Genomic DNA, 16,888 nt, shown 5'->3' on the forward strand with positions numbered 1-16,888 from the left:
TGTGGTTATGGTTGTACTTGATAAATCCCTCATCTCTGCCATTACATACAATGAAACAAGAAATGGTAAAAAAAACCAGAGCAATGTAATACAATGCACTATTAGACATTATTGTTAAAAATAAACACAAAGTCAATCCTATGTGTTCGTGAATTAAAAAAAAAAGTTTAGGCAGGAAATACCAGGAAATTAATTTAAAAATTTAGATTTTTTTTCTGGGGGTGGACCCCCAGACACCCCTGGAAGATTTGGTCCCCCCCCCAAAGTTGACTCCATGGCTACGGCCTTGGAAGGCCATGTGCGCCGCAGCCTGTTGATGTCCTGATGCGGCTGATGGTTCCACGAGGAGTGCCAGAGCCAGGAGGTTGCGCTGTGTGGGGTCTCAAACGAGGTGTTCATTCTCGATATCTGCGCTCTTCCACTGCTCGTCAGCGTCCTTTCGGATCTGGCTGAGATTCTGGGATGGCGACGGCGGCGTGACCCCACAGGGGGACATCCGATGTCTTGAGTTGGTTTATGGAACACTATAAGAGTAGAACAGACAGGCAAAACAAAGACACACATTCCACATGGAGCCTTCACAGACTGTTGGGGAAAGTTCTGTTAGCGAGCACCTATGCAGGCCAGAACGGCGCACAAGGGGGCAGGTGGTCAGCACCACGCCCGACCGCCTTTGTCTCCCTAGAGACGATGTTTACACAGCGCAGCAGGTACTCATTTGAGGATGAGTCGATCTAAGGGAGGCCCAGAACCGGTTCGGATAATCGTCACCGGTGTTGGTCACGAGCATGGGTGGCCAAGTTCGTAGCGCAGCTCGCTAACCACTGCACCACCGCTCCCCACACACACGCGCGCGCGCGCTCAGAGGCGTGTACTCATCGTGCACGCGACCCATCCGAGCCACACGTGGCCGTCCCCGTGTCTCCCTGCGCTGACTCAGCAGAGAGCAATAAGACCCCCTGGGGGAGGGCAGTGGAGGGGGCCACGACTCCCCAAGGGGCGGGGGGAGGAGTATGCGGTGCAAAGGGGGGGGGGCGTCCCCCCCCCCGTGTCCCGATGCCCTCGGTATGCCGGTAGTCCGCCCCGTCCGGCGAGTTTGTCCGTGTCCTTTGACATTTGATGTTGATGTGCAACGCTCGTCCACTCGTGAGTGCCTCACCGAGTCCCCTGACTCCTTTTCAGGGGGGTCCCCCGCCACGGTTTTGCAGTCGGGGGGGATCTTGGGAAATGTTGCCCATTTTGGCACCGTGGCGTCGGCGCACAGTGTGGCCTCGCTCTTGCGAATGACGCCACGGGGATCTTCGACGCCCACCCGTGTAGCGGACGGCGCCTACCACACGCTTTGGTTCTTTCGGTAAAGTCACGTCGGTATAAAATAAAATAAATCACGACGTTTCGGGCGCAACACACGGACGCTTGTGTTGCGCCCGAAACCTCGTGATTTATTTTATTTTCTATCTACGTGACTTTACCGAAAGAACCAAAGAGTATGGATTCCTGCAGTCACGAAAGCTTTCAATCTAGACGGCGCCTACCACGTTTACGGTCAATGCGCCCGCGGTATTAGCCGGGACGGCCACCGGTTTTATTTTGTTCGAACCGCGAAAACCCTCGACTACAAGAGGCGAGCGAGCGAGCGAACACGCTGCCGCTAGACGCGTCACGATTGTCCTCGCGATGCCCCGTGGCTTACATGGACACCGCGAGATGTGATGGACTTCCACAGCCTCGGTTCAAACCGCGCCGTGTTTCGCTCTGCGCAGGAGCGACACCTGTGGGTGGGTTCACGATCCCGCGTCGCTCTCCTGCCACCTTGGCGGTTGTCGGGACACTCCGACCCGTGTTGCGTTGTCCCATTGCGGTACGCGGTGGAGCTGAGACTACCAAATCGCGACGCCTAAAACGGCCCAGAAACCGGGGATGCAACCCTGGCTTCTTGTCAGCGCCTCTGACAGCCATTGTGACCCAACCCCAACCGTCCCCCACTCCCTCACTCAGAGACCCGCAACATGGGACTGAGTCAGGATTCTGAGCCGTGCTGGGTCAAAGTCCCTGAGCCCAGACATTACGATCCGCCCGAGAGAGACGCCCAGCCGCTGGGCTCGAACCCAGGCGCTCGGCGGTGGTGGGGGGGGGGGGGTCCGACCGGGCCATTATGAACCCATCGAGTCCCCGGGGGGGTCCCCTCTTCATTGGCGGACGACGACGACGCGATCGAAGCTGCCCTACCTGGGACGGCAGCAGACATCGGCAATCCCGACCGGGTCCAAGAACCCCGTCACAGTCGGTCCCCCCCCCGGCCTGATCCCCCGGGGAGCTGGCGGCGAGGGGATGAGAGATGCCCTCTGTCTGTGTCGACAACGCGCGCCGCTGTCACCACCAGCAGCAGCAGCAGCACCAGCAGCACTGCGACACGTGTCGTCGCGCGGCGTGGGAGTCCGCGGGGTGACGAGCGGGGAGACGTGTGGACGAGGTGCGCCCCTCTCTCTCTCTCTGGGTGGCCGGGTGGATATTCGCAAAATGTTTTGAAAAGAAATCGTCTGACACCGGAGATGTTTAATCCGTGCTGTTCTGTACGTTTGAGATTAAGCCCGCAGACTCACGCCACGTGGGAGGGGAGGATGGGGGGGGGATGGGGGGGAGGGGCTCGCCCCCACCCTCCCCCTCTCACCTCCGCCCCGCCCCTATTGCACCCCCTCGCCCTTCCCCGCGTTGGTACGAGGGGACGTGGACTGCACAGTGGGGGGGGGCACTGCCGCTTGAGTGGGGGGCTGCAGGAAGGGCGGGGGGGGGCTCCCGGTGCATGGTAGGGGGAGGAGGTCCCCCCAGGTGGTGCCACAGGGGGGCAGGGGGGGTGACTATTGCCCCCCCCCCCTCTCCACTTGTTAAGACTCCGTGGAGGCAAACACTCGAATAGCCCCCTACCCCCACCTTGCCCCCCCCCCTCTCCTCCTCCTCCTCCCTGGATCCGCGTGGCTGTGAGCTGCAGCGCGGTTTTTGTGGAACCGGGCGGTGATGTCCCGGGCCAGGCGACGTGGCCAGGCGACGTGGCCGCAGGGCACACGCCGACTCGGCCGAGACTGAGTCGGCAGAGGCAGCGGCGTTGACTCCCCGCGGCCTCGGGGAGAGACGATGCCAAGCCGAGGGCGGTCCCAGCGCACTGCATTCCGTGTGAGCACGCGAGAGAGTTCGTGTAGAACAGGGGTGGGGAACGTCCAGCCCGCGGGTCGTATAGGGCCCCGCGAAATCATTTGGTGTGGACCTGTCAAGGCAACCGCGGGCGGGACTCGAAATTCAATAAATCTCGGAGCAAACCTGGAAAAGCAGTTGCGAGTAGCAGCAACGTCATCAACACCAGCTAACATCACACGCCTTGTCAAAGAGAAGCAGTTCCAGCCATCACATTAGGGGTGAGATAATTAGATGTTTGACCAAATATAACAGGCACATTTTTAAGTTGATAATTTTGTATGGCCCGCGAATGATGTTATAAATATCCAAATGGCCCTTGGCAGAAAAAAGGTTCCCCACCCCTGGTGTAGAATCTGACTTTCTCACGACCGACCCGGTTCGCCGCAATGATCGAAAGCAAAACAAATAAAAATAAGAAATTGAAGAACAGCCGTGACTTGAAGAGCAATCGTAACAAAAACCACTACGTTCACGCGAAGTGATCGAAACAAAAATTACATAAAACACAAACCAAAGCTGAATATTACTGGGAGGAACCACCTGGTTCCACCAGCCCACAGGGGATTATTGTGTCCGTCCGTCCGTCGTTCATCCAAAAATGGGAGGGGTGGGGCTGGGTGGAGAGGGGAGGGTGGGGAGGGGCTGGGTGGGGAGGGGAGGGTGGGGAGGGGCTGGGTGGGGAGAGTGGGGAGGGGCTGGGTGGGGTGGGGCTGGGTGGGGAGGGTGGGGCTGGGTAGGGGTGGGAGGGGTGGGGCTGGGTGGGGAGGGGCTGGGTGGGGGGGGCTGGGTGGGGAGGGGCTGGTCACCCCGTGGTGCCCTTCTAAGACTCAACGTTTAACCAACTCACGCCGGCTTGTGCCCGCCCTCACAGTCGGGCATATTTGCGGAATACACGACGCCGCCGTTGACCCTGCACGCCATTGACCGAGCAACCCAACGTTCTGACCAGCTCCCTCCGCAGGAATGTGTTTGAATCCCTCTGCGGCGTAATCAGCTCGGGGCACATCACGAGCCTCAGAACTACGTCACGGGAGCGGCACACGTGGGGGTATGCGGGGCACCGCGCGGCTCGCAGCTTGGCCACAACAACAACAAGCGCCATTAGCCACTGAGTGGCGGCGACGTCACCACAGCGCTTGTGCCAGGCTAGGTGCACTTTAAGGCCACGTGAAAGTGTCGAACGCCCGCTTGCAGGAGGTCACGGGACAGACCCCCAGGTGCCATGGGTCGACTGGCTCAGATGACTGGCTGATGCACCACCTACGCCCCCTACTGTGCCGATTTGCTGTGCTTTAGCTACCCGGCGCCCCGCTCGTTGTTGTGAGCGTCGCTCCTCTGCCCTCCGTTGTTGCTGGAGGGCTACTGCCTCCAACTGTCCAGTAGCAGCGTCCTTCACGAGCCTCCTCCACAGAGGCCGATCTTGATACCGCTGGTACCCGTCATCGGCAAGTCCACTCAGCTCCACGTCCTCCTGTACCACATCGCTCCATCTCTTCCCTAGCCAGTACCGCTCTCATTTAGCCCCCTCTATCCCGCCGAACAAAACCTACTTAGGCATGCGGTGACCGGGCACGCGGGCTCCACACACAACCACGCGTTGTTATTTATACATCACATTCGTTACAAAACTAAAGGCAGATTAATCTGATTTTAAAGGTCACCTTGCTGATGTAACTCGTTGACCCGCCCCGCTCTGGACATCTGCGACAAAGAGCGCCATAGATCATCGGATTCGTCTGTTCGTGTCTCAGTCCGCTTGTCCTGCTGATGGTTGCGGTGGCGGCAGCAGCGTGCTGAGTCGGGCGCTCCAGAACCCCCTTTGCCTGGCGACAGACTCTAGCTCTACATTACTATACGAGACTACACCATACACTACTATACACTACATTATACACTACACTACTACACAATACTACACTATACACTACTATACACTACTATACACTACACTATACACTACTATACACTACACTATACACTACTATACACTACTACACTATACACTACTATACACTACTATACACTACACTATACACTACACTATACACTACTATACACTACTACACTATACACTACACTATACACTACACTATACACTACTATACACTACACTATACACTACTATACACTACTACACTATACACTACTATACACTACTATACACTACACTATACATTACTACACACTACTACACTATACACTACTATACACTACTACACACTACTACAACATACACTACTATACACTACACTATACACTACACTATACACTACAATACACTACACTATACACTACTATACACTACTACACACTACTACAACATACACTACTATACACTACACTATACACTACACTATACACTACAATACACTACACTATACACTACTATGCACTACTACACTATACACTACTATACACTACTATACACTACTATACACTACACTATACATTACTACACACTACTACATTATACACTACTATACACTACTACACACTACTACAACATACACTACTATACACTACACTATACACTACACTATACACTACTATACACTACTACACTATACACTAATATACACTACACTATACACTACAATACACTACTACACACTACTACACTATACACTACACTATACACTACACTATACACTACTACACTATACACTACAATACACTACTACACACCACTATACACTACTATACACTACACTATACACTACTATACACTACACTATAAACTACTATACACTACTACACTATACACTACTATACACTACGCTATACACTACTATACACTACTACACTATACACTACTATACACTACACTATACACTACTATAAACTACTACACTATACACGACTACACTATACACTACTATACACTACTATACACTACACTACTATACACCACGAAACACTACTATACAAAACTACACTATACATTACACTACTATACACTACACTATGCACTACACTATACACTACTATAAACTACTACACTATACACTACACTATACACTACTATACACCACGATACACGACTATACAAAACTACACGATACACTACTATACACTACACTTTACACTACTACACTAATATACACTACACTATACACTACAATACACTACTACACACTACTACACTATACACTACACTATACACTACACTATACACTACTACACTATACACTACAATACACTACTACACACCACTATACACTACTATACACTACACTATAGACTACACTATACACTACTATACACTACACTATAAACTACTATACACTACTACACTATACACTACTATACACTACGCTATACACTACTATACACTACTACACTATACACTACTATACACTACACTATACACTCCACCACTATACACTACACTATACACTACTATACACTACACTATACACTACTATACACCACGATACACGACTATACAAAACTACACGATACACTACTATACACTACACTTTACACTACTATTTTCTACTACACTATACACTGCTGTACACTACTACACTATACACTACTATACACTACAATATACACTACTATATACACTACCATACACTACACTATACACTACACTATACACTACACTAAACACTACTATACACTACACTATACACTACACTATACACTACTATACACTACACTATACACTACACTATACACTACTACACTATACACTACTATACACTACAATATACACTACTATACACTACACTATACACTACACTATACACTACACTATACACTACTATACACTACACTATACACTACACTATACACCACACTATACACCACGATACACTACACTATACACTACACTATACACCACTATACACTACACTATACACTGCACTACATACTACTATGCACTACACTATGCACTACTATACACTACACTATACACTACACTATACACTACTATACATTACACTATACACTACTATACACTACACTATACACTACTATACACTACACTATACACCACTATACACTACAATATACACTACTATACACTACACTATACACTATGCTATACACTACACTATACACTACACTATACACTGCACTATACACTACTATACACTACACTATACACTACTATACACTACACTATACACTACACTATACACTACACTATACACCACTACACACTACACTATACACTACTATACACTACACTATACACTACACTATACACTACTATACACTACACTATACACTACACTATACCCTACACTATACACTACGATACACTACACTATACACTACACTATACACTACACTATACACTACTATACACTACACTATACACTACACTATACACTACTATACACTACACTATACACTACTATAGACTACGCTATACACTACACTATACACTACACTATACCCTACACTATACACTACGATACACTACACTATACACTACACTATACACTACACTATACACTACTATACACTACACTATACACTACTATACACTACACTATACACTACACTATACACTACTATACACTACGATATACTACACTATACACTACACTATACACTACTATACACTACACTATACACTACACTATACACTACTATACACTATACACTACACTATACACTACGATACACTACACTATATACTACACTATACACTACTATACACTACACTATACACTACACTATACACTACACTATACACCACTATACACTACAATATACACTACTATACACTACACTATACACTATGCTATACACTACACTATACACTACACTATACACTGCACTATACACTACTATACACTACACTATACACTACTATACACTACACTATACACTACACTATACACTACACTATACACCACTACACACTACACTATACACTACTATACACTACACTATACACTACACTATACACTACTATACACTACACTATACACTACACTATACCCTACACTATACACTACGATACACTACACTATACACTACACTATACACTACACTATACACTACTATACACTACACTATACACTACACTATACACTACTATACACTACACTATACACTACTATAGACTACGCTATACACTACACTATACACTACACTATACCCTACACTATACACTACGATACACTACACTATACACTACACTATACACTACACTATACACTACTATACACTACACTATACACTACTATACACTACACTATACACTACACTATACACTACTATACACTACGATATACTACACTATACACTACACTATACACTACTATACACTACACTATACACTACACTATACACTACTATACACTATACACTACACTATACACTACGATACACTACACTATATACTACACTATACACTACTATACACTACACTATACACTACACTATACACTACACTATACACCACTACACACTACACTATACACTACTATACACTACACTATACACTACACTATACACTACTATACACTACACTATACACTACACTATACCCTACACTATACACTACGATACACTACACTATACACTACACTATACACTACACTATACACTACTATACACTACACTATACACTACACTATACACTACTATACACTACACTATACACTACTATAGACTACGCTATACACTACACTATACACTACACTATACCCTACACTATACACTACGATACACTACACTATACACTACACTATACACTACACTATACACTACTATACACTACACTATACACTACTATACACTACACTATACACTACACTATACACTACTATACACTACGATATACTACACTATACACTACACTATACACTACTATACACTACACTATACACTACACTATACACTACTATACACTATACACTACACTATACACTACGATACACTATATACTACACTATACACTACTATACACTACACTATACACTACTATACACTACACTATACACTACACTATATACTACTATACACTACACTATACACTACACTATACACTACACTATACACTACTATACACTACACTATACACTACACTATACACTACACTATATACTACTATACACTACACTATACACTACGCTATACACTACACTATACACTACACTATGCACTACTATACACTACACTATACACTACTATACACTACACTATACACTACACTATATACTACTATACACTACACTATACACTACGCTATACACTACACTATACACTACACTATACACTACTACACTGTACACTACTACACTATACACTACTATACACTACACTATACACTACACTATACACTACACTATACACTACTATACACTACACTATACACTACTATACACTACACTATACACTACACTATACACTACTATACACTACACTATACACTACACTAGACACTACACTATACACTACTATACACAGACTCTAGCTCGTCCCTTCAGCGTGGTCCTGGGTTGCCTCCGGTGTCTTCGCCCAGTAGCAGCAGACGAAGGCGGAGGGGCGATTCCAGTACGGCAGGAAGGGGGCTCCTCTGATTATTCCAAAAAAATCTGAATCTGACCCTCTGACCCGGGCAAATTGAGGTCTCTTTCGTCACTGAGTCACTGCAGATCGGGTAGGAGGTGCCCTGACCTATTAGCCAACAGCGCCCTCTTGCGGCAGGGCCGCGAGTGGTCGCACTCGAAGTTTCAAGGAGCTAAAGTTGACGTTCTAAAAAGCAGGCGAGAACTCCAGCGAGCAAGGCGAGAGAAGTTTGCATTCCGACTGCAGGTATTGTGGTCTATGCAAACATGACGCCTCGTAAAAAAAAGGTGTCAGTTTTGTTGCCAGATAAAAGGGTAAAAAAAACAATTATCATATTTTTTACTGGCAAATGAGGTTCCAATGGTGTAAATGCTTACCCCGAGCTCTCATGCTCTGATGGTGCATTGTCTTTGAGTTGTGCGCCTTTTGGCGTCATCTGGTCCAACCCATGTGAGACTAGGCTATAAGGAAAGATGTCTCGGGTGTGGACCAATCAACTTCAAGGACAGTGCTTATCATTATCAGAGTTGTGTTTTTTGTTTGCATTATGGCTGCAGGTATTGCCGTCTATGCAAACATGACTCCTCGTAAAAAAAGGTGTCCGTTTTGTTGCCAGATAAAAGGGTAAAAAAACTATTATCAAGGTGAGAGAGCCTGCTTTTTACGAGTGATCTGGGGCATGAGTCTGCTGCCAGTAGCAGCGGGTGATGACTGCTGCTGCCGCTGCTGCTGTGTGTGATCCCAATTGAGTCATCTGCGGTGTCATTTGTGAGTTTGGTTATAAGGACGCCGCCGTGGCGAGATGTTAACGCCCTCGCCTGGTATACAGGAGGTCGTCAGTTCGATCCCAACCCCGACGCCTGTTGTATATTTGGGGTTTGCATGTTCTCCCCGTGGTCGCGTGGATTTTTCTCCGGGGGCTCCGGATTTTCCCTCCACATTTAGAACCACGCGTTTAGAATATTTGGCTGTTATTAATTCTCACACGATAGGACGCTTCGTTGAGCTATCATTTGTGGGCAGGTCGCTTCTGAAAAAAAAGCTACGTAACTCAGTGGGGCCCTTACTTGGTGAAACAAAAACACTTTACTTCGATTGTCCAGCCTCACGCCGGCACACAGTGGCCTGGTCGAGCGAACGACATCAGGGTGCTCTGAACGTCCCACCGTGAGTCGGACGGCGCGAAGCATGATCACCGCTAGCATCCAGCATATTCACCAGGGCGGCCGCTTCATTCTCACCGTGAACCTCTGCAAGGAGCGTGGAATGCGCTGGTACTGGGGTCACTGCATCACCGTGCGCGTGGCGTCTGAGCCCCCCTTCCCCCACGTTGACCCCCACCTATAAAAGTACGTCACCACCAGTGGGTTTACTCGCCGTCACCATGGAGCAGCAGTGGTCTGAGTTCGATGATTGCCGGTCACGGCTAACATCAGTAGCGCGAGATAGCGTGATCGGTCCGGTGACAACCCACGCTGAGCCGGCGTGGTGAAGTATGGTCAAAACAACCTCAATGACCAACACGACGTGGGGAGGTCTTCATACAGCAGTGGCTTGAGAATGGGAAATTTAATTCATGGCTAGATTATAATCGCTTTTTGCGATTCGCGTCGGAACCTCTGTTCCTTCCCACGCGGTATTAGATATTGAGGTGTGAGCTGGCGAGTGGGTTGGTGAGTGAGCTTGTGAGTGAGCTGGTGAGTGAGCTTGTGAGTGAGATGGTGAGTGAGATGGTGAGTGAGATGGTGAGTGAGCTGGTAGATGGTGAGTGAGCTGGTGAGTGAGCTGGTGAGTGGGTTGGTGAGTGAGATGGTGAGTGAGATGGTGAGTGAGATGGTGAGTGAGATGGTGAGTGGGTTGGCGAGTGAGCTTGTGAGTGAGCTTGTGAGTGAGCTGGTGAGTGAGCTGGTGAGTGAGCTGGTGAGTGATTGAGATGGTGAGTGAGATGGTGAGTGTGGTGGTGAGTGAGCTGGTGAGTGAGCTGGTGAGTGAGCTGGTGAGTGGGCTGGTGAGTGGGCTGGTGAGTGAGCTGGTGAGTGGGCGGGTGAGTGGGCTGGTGAGTGAGCTGGTGAGTGAGCTGGTGAGTGAGCTTGTGAGTGAGATGGTGAGTGAGATGGTGAGTGAGCTGGTAGATGGTGAGTGAGCTGATGAGTGAGCTGGTGAGTGAGCTGGTGAGTGAGATGGTGAGTGAGATGGTGAGTGAGCTGGTGAGTGGGCTGGTGAGTGGGCTGGTGAGTGGGCTGGTGAGTGATCTGGTGAGTGAGCTGCTGAGTGGGCTGGTGAGTGAGATGGTGAGTGAGCTGGTGAGTGAGACGGTGAGTGAGATGGTGAGTGAGCTGGTGAGTGAGCTGGTGAGTGGGCTGTTGAGTGAGATGGTGAGTGAGATGGTGAGTGAGCTGGTGAGTGGGCTGGTGAGTGAGCTGGTGAGTGAGCTGGTGAGTGAGATGGTGAGTGAGCTGCTGAGTGAGCTGGTGAGTGGGCTGGTTAGTGAGATGGTGAGTGAGCTGGTGAGTGAGACGGTGAGTGAGACGGTGAGTGAGCTGGTGAGTGAGCTGCTGAGTGAGCTGCTGAGTGAGCTGCTGAGTGAGATGGTGAGTGAGATGGTGAGTGAGATGGTGAGTGAGATGGTGAGTGAGCTGGTGAGTGAGCTGGTGAGTGAGATGGTGAGTGAGCTGGTGAGTTAGCTGCTGAGTGAGCTGGTGAGTGAGATGGTGAGTGAGCTGGCGAGTGAGCTGGTGAGTGAGACGGTGAATTAGTTGCTGAGTGAGATGCTGAGTGAGATGGTGAGTGAGCTGGTGAGTGAGATGGTGAGTGAGATGGTGAGTGAACGGGTGGGTGAGCTGGTGAGTGAGCTGGTGAGTGAGCTGGTGAGTGGGTTGGTGAGTGAGATGGTGAGTGAGATGGTGAGTGAGATGGTGAGTGAGATGGTGAGTGAGATGGTGAGTGGGTTGGCGAGTGAGCTTGTGAGTGAGCTTGTGAGTGAGCTGGTGAGTGAGCTGGTGAGTGAGCTGGTGAGTGATTGAGATGGTGAGTGAGATGGTGAGTGTGGTGGTGAGTGAGTTGGTGAGTGAGCTGGTGAGTGAGCTGGTGAGTGAGCTGGTGAGTGGGCTGGTGAGTGGGCTGGTGAGTGAGCTGGTGAGTGGGCGGGTGAGTGGGCTGGTGAGTGAGCTGGTGAGTGAGCTGGTGAGTGAGCTTGTGAGTGAGATGGTGAGTGAGATGGTGAGTGAGCTGGTAGATGGTGAGTGAGCTGATGAGTGAGCTGGTGAGTGAGCTGGTGAGTGAGATGGTGAGTGAGATGGTGAGTGAGCTGGTGAGTGGGCTGGTGAGTGGGCTGGTGAGTGGGCTGGTGAGTGATCTGGTGAGTGAGCTGCTGAGTGGGCTGGTGAGTGAGATGGTGAGTGAGCTGGTGAGTGAGACGGTGAGTGAGATGGTGAGTGAGCTGGTGAGTGAGCTGGTGAGTGGGCTGGTGAGTGAGATGGTGAGTGAGATGGTGAGTGAGCTGGTGAGTGGGCTGGTGAGTGAGCTGGTGAGTGAGCTGGTGAGTGAGATGGTGAGTGAGCTGCTGAGTGAGCTGGTGAGTGGGCTGGTGAGTGAGATGGTGAGTGAGCTGGTGAGTGAGACGGTGAGTGAGACGGTGAGTGAGCTGGTGAGTGAGCTACTGAGTGAGCTGCTGAGTGAGCTGCTGAGTGAGATGGTGAGTGGGCTGGTGAGTGAGATGGTGAGTGAGATGGTGAGTGAGATGGTGAGTGAGCTGGTGAGTGAGCTGGTGAGTGAGATGGTGAGTGAGCTGGTGAGTTAGCTGCTGAGTGAGCTGGTGAGTGAGATGGTGAGTGAGCTGGCGAGTGAGCTGGTGAGTGAGACGGTGAATTAGTTGCTGAGTAAGATGCTGAGTGAGATGGTGAGTGAGCTGGTGAGTGAGATGGTGAGTGAGATGGTGAGTGAACGGGTGGGTGAGCTGGTGAGTGAGATGGTGAGTGAGCTGGTGAGTTAGCTGCTGAGTGAGCTGGTGAGTGAGCTGGTAAGTGAGATGGTGAGTGAGATGGTGAGTTAGTTGCTGAGTGAGATGGTGAGTGGGCTGGTGAGTGAGCAGGCGAGTGAGATGGTGAGTGAGCTGGTGAGTGAGATGGTGAGTGAGATGGTGAGTGAGCTGCTGAGTGAGCTGGTGAGTGAGCAGGCGAGTGAGATGGTGAGTGAGCTGGTGAGTGAGATGGTGAGTTAGCTGGTGAGTGAGCTGCTGAGTGAGATAGTGAGTGGGATGGTGAGTGAGCTGGTGAGTGAGCTGGTGAGGGTACCATCGGTGGGGTTGGCGAACTCCTTGGGCACGCTGGCCCCCAGCTCCACGGGTTCGAGACCATCCCCTAAGCCCTCGATCTCCACCTCGTCCTCGATCGAGAATTCGCTCTCCCCCGTGCGCCGGAACTTGACCACCCTGCAAACATACGCATCGAGTAGGAGACAAATGGAACTCTCCCCCCGTAATTCCCTTGCAGACTGTCGGGGCAAGTGCTGTTAGCGAGTAGCACCTATGAAGGCCGGCATGGCCTTCATCGGTGCTACTAGGGACTGGGTGGGTGGCCAGCACCACGCCTGGCTTCCTCTGTCTCCCTCGTGGTGATGTTTACACATCGCACCAGGTACTTGGTTGAGGCTGAGTCGACCTAGGGGAGTTCCAGGACTGTTTCAGATAATCATAACTGTGGTTGGCCCTGAGCGCCAATAGAACTCGGGTCGCCAGGTTTGTAGCGCAGCACGACAACCACAGCACCACCGCTCCCCATTCGTGTCACACATCTGCCCACACACCTGCCCACACACCTGCCCGCACACCTGCCCACACACCTGCCCACACACCTGCGCACACACCGGCCCACACACCTGCCCACACACCTGCCCACACACCTGCCCACACACCTGCCCGCACACCTGCCCGCATACCTGCCCATACACCTGCCCACACACCTGCCCACACACCTGCCCACACACCTGCCCACACGCCTGACCATCGCGCGCAGTGTGGCCACATGCAGCTCACGTGCTGCCACGAGTAGATGGCGACACGAGCCCCGTCATTGTCCGACCAGACAACCCGTGCCTCGGTGACCTCCCCCCACTGACCCCAGCTCCCTGCACTGACCCCGGCTGTCTCGTTGACCCCAGCTCCCATCCACTGACCCCGGCTGTCTCGTTGACCCCAGCTCCCATCCACTGACCCCGGCTCTCTCATTGACCCCAGCTCCCATCTACTGACCCCGGCTGTCTCGTTGATCCCAGCTCCCTGCACTGATCCCGGCTCTCTCTTTGACCTCGGCTCAGCCGTCGTTGCCGTGAAAGCCGAGGCTCTGGGAGCGACTCACACTCTCAGTCCCGCACTCGCCGCATGTCATCACGATTCGGCGAGGCTCAGAACTCAGGGCCCCAGCTCGCTAACCACGACCCTAATCCCAAACCCTAACCCCTATCTCTAATGGCAACCCTAACCCCAAAATCCAGCACCCCATACCTCGAACCCGCGACCCCAAATCTGGGAAACCATAACCCAGGACCCCAAACCTGAGACCCCCAAATCCGGGACCCCAAACTATGCACCCCGAAAGCCGGGTAACCCGACATCTGCAATCTCTAAACCCGCGGCCCTGAACCTGGGACCCCCAGAACCTGGCAACCCGCTGGGCGCGTGACTCACGGCAGCTGCTTGAGCTGAAAGAAGTCGTCCTCCATCTTCAGGCCTGGCCGCAGTGGTTCCTCATTGTCGGAGACGCGGGGCGCACGGAGCCGCGGGCTCTTCAGCACCAAGGGGGGGGGGGGGGTGGGGGTGAGCGAGGGAGGGAGGCAGGAGGGAGACGTCTGCCTCGAGGGTCCCCCGCTGCTTCGGTTCCTGCCGCAAAATGAGAATCAGCAGCCGCAGCAGAATCAGCAGCAGGAGGAGCGGGTTTGACGATCAGCTGTTTCAGCACCAGCAGCAGCAGGAGCAGCAGCCGCGGCGGCTGCGGCGGCTCCGTTCAGCACCTCGGACAGCGGCTCTCCGCATCGCGAGGCGCCGCGATTCGACGAGCCGCGCGCCGTCGACTCCACGGTAGAAGCGGATTCGATTCCGAGGCTGCGATTCGATTCCCCGGTGTGCGAGAGCGGCACGCGAATCGAGGCCCCCGTCGTGAATCGGCGTTGTGCCCCGTCCCCGATCGCCCGCAGCGGCAGCGCTCGCCGTGCCCTGCAGGGGGAGACGTGGGCTGCTCCCTCGCCGTTAGCCTGGCACCGTTAGCCTGGTCCAGTTACCCTGGTCAGAGTCACCCTGGTCAGAGTTACCCTGGTCCAGTTATCCCGGCCCCGTTACCCTGGTCCCGTTACCCAGGCCCCGTTAGCCTGGTCCCGTTACCTTGGCCCCGTTACCCTGGTCCAGTTACCCTGGCCCCGTTAGCCTGGTCCAGTTACCCTGGCCCCGTTAGCCTGGTACCGTTACCATGGCCCCGTTACCCTGGCGCCGTTACCCTGGTCCAGTTACCCTGGCCCCGTTACCCTGGTCCAGTTACCCTGGCCCCGTTACCCTGGCCCCGTTACCCTGGTACCGTTACCCTGGCCCCGTTACCCTGGTACCGTTACCATGGCCCCGTTACCCTGGCGCCGTTACCCTGGCCCCGTTACCCTGGCCCCGTTACCCTGGCCCCGTTACCCTGGTCCCGTTACCCTGGTCCAGTTACCCTGGCCCCGTTACCCTGGTACTGTTACCCTGGCCCAGTTACCCTGGCCCCGTTACCCTGGCCCCGTTACCCTGGTCCCGTGACCCTGGTCCCGTGACCCTGACCCAGTTACCCTGGCCCAGTTACCCTGGTCCCGTTACCCTGGTCCAGTTACCCTGGCCCCGTTACCCTGGTACTGTTACCCTGGCCCAGTTACCCTGGCCCCGTTACCCTGGCCCCGTTACCCTGGCCCCGTTACCCTAGCCCCGTTACCCTGGTCCCGTGACCCTGACCCAGTTACCCTGGCCCAGTTACCCTGGTCCCGTGACCCTGGCCCCATTACCCTGATTGCGTTACCACAGCCCCTTTACCATATCCCCGTTACCCTTGCTACGTTACCCTAGCGCCGTTACCATAGCCCCGTTGCTATGGCTGCGTTACCCTAGCCGCGTTACCTTTGCCCCGCTACCGGTTCCCCTTGGCAA

At 51.5% G+C, this 16,888-nt stretch overlaps 1 protein-coding gene across 2 annotated transcripts in view; it reads right to left on the reverse strand.

Annotated features, from left to right (window-relative positions):
- Positions 1-15,772, reverse strand: part of SVOP (SV2 related protein) — a 35,204-nt gene extending 19,432 nt beyond the window's left edge. Inside the window, exons 1-2 of one of the 2 annotated variants that reach the window (XM_078873600.1) lie at positions 15,413-15,772; positions 14,022-14,158 (exon numbers count right to left, since the gene is read on the reverse strand). In XM_078873600.1, coding sequence (XP_078729726.1) covers positions 14,022-14,158; positions 15,413-15,447 — 172 coding nt within the window. In that variant the 5' untranslated portion in view covers positions 15,448-15,772. Of the gene's footprint in view, positions 1-2,229; positions 2,371-14,021; positions 14,159-15,412 lie in introns of those variants that run through there. The other variant, XM_078873601.1, reaches the window with a different exon arrangement.
- Positions 15,773-16,888: the final 1,116 nt, after the last annotated feature.

Source organism: Lampetra fluviatilis, chromosome 37 (genome assembly GCF_964198595.1).
Source record: "Lampetra fluviatilis chromosome 37, kcLamFluv1.1, whole genome shotgun sequence".
In the NCBI taxonomy this organism is placed as follows: domain Eukaryota; kingdom Metazoa; phylum Chordata; class Hyperoartia; order Petromyzontiformes; family Petromyzontidae; genus Lampetra; species Lampetra fluviatilis.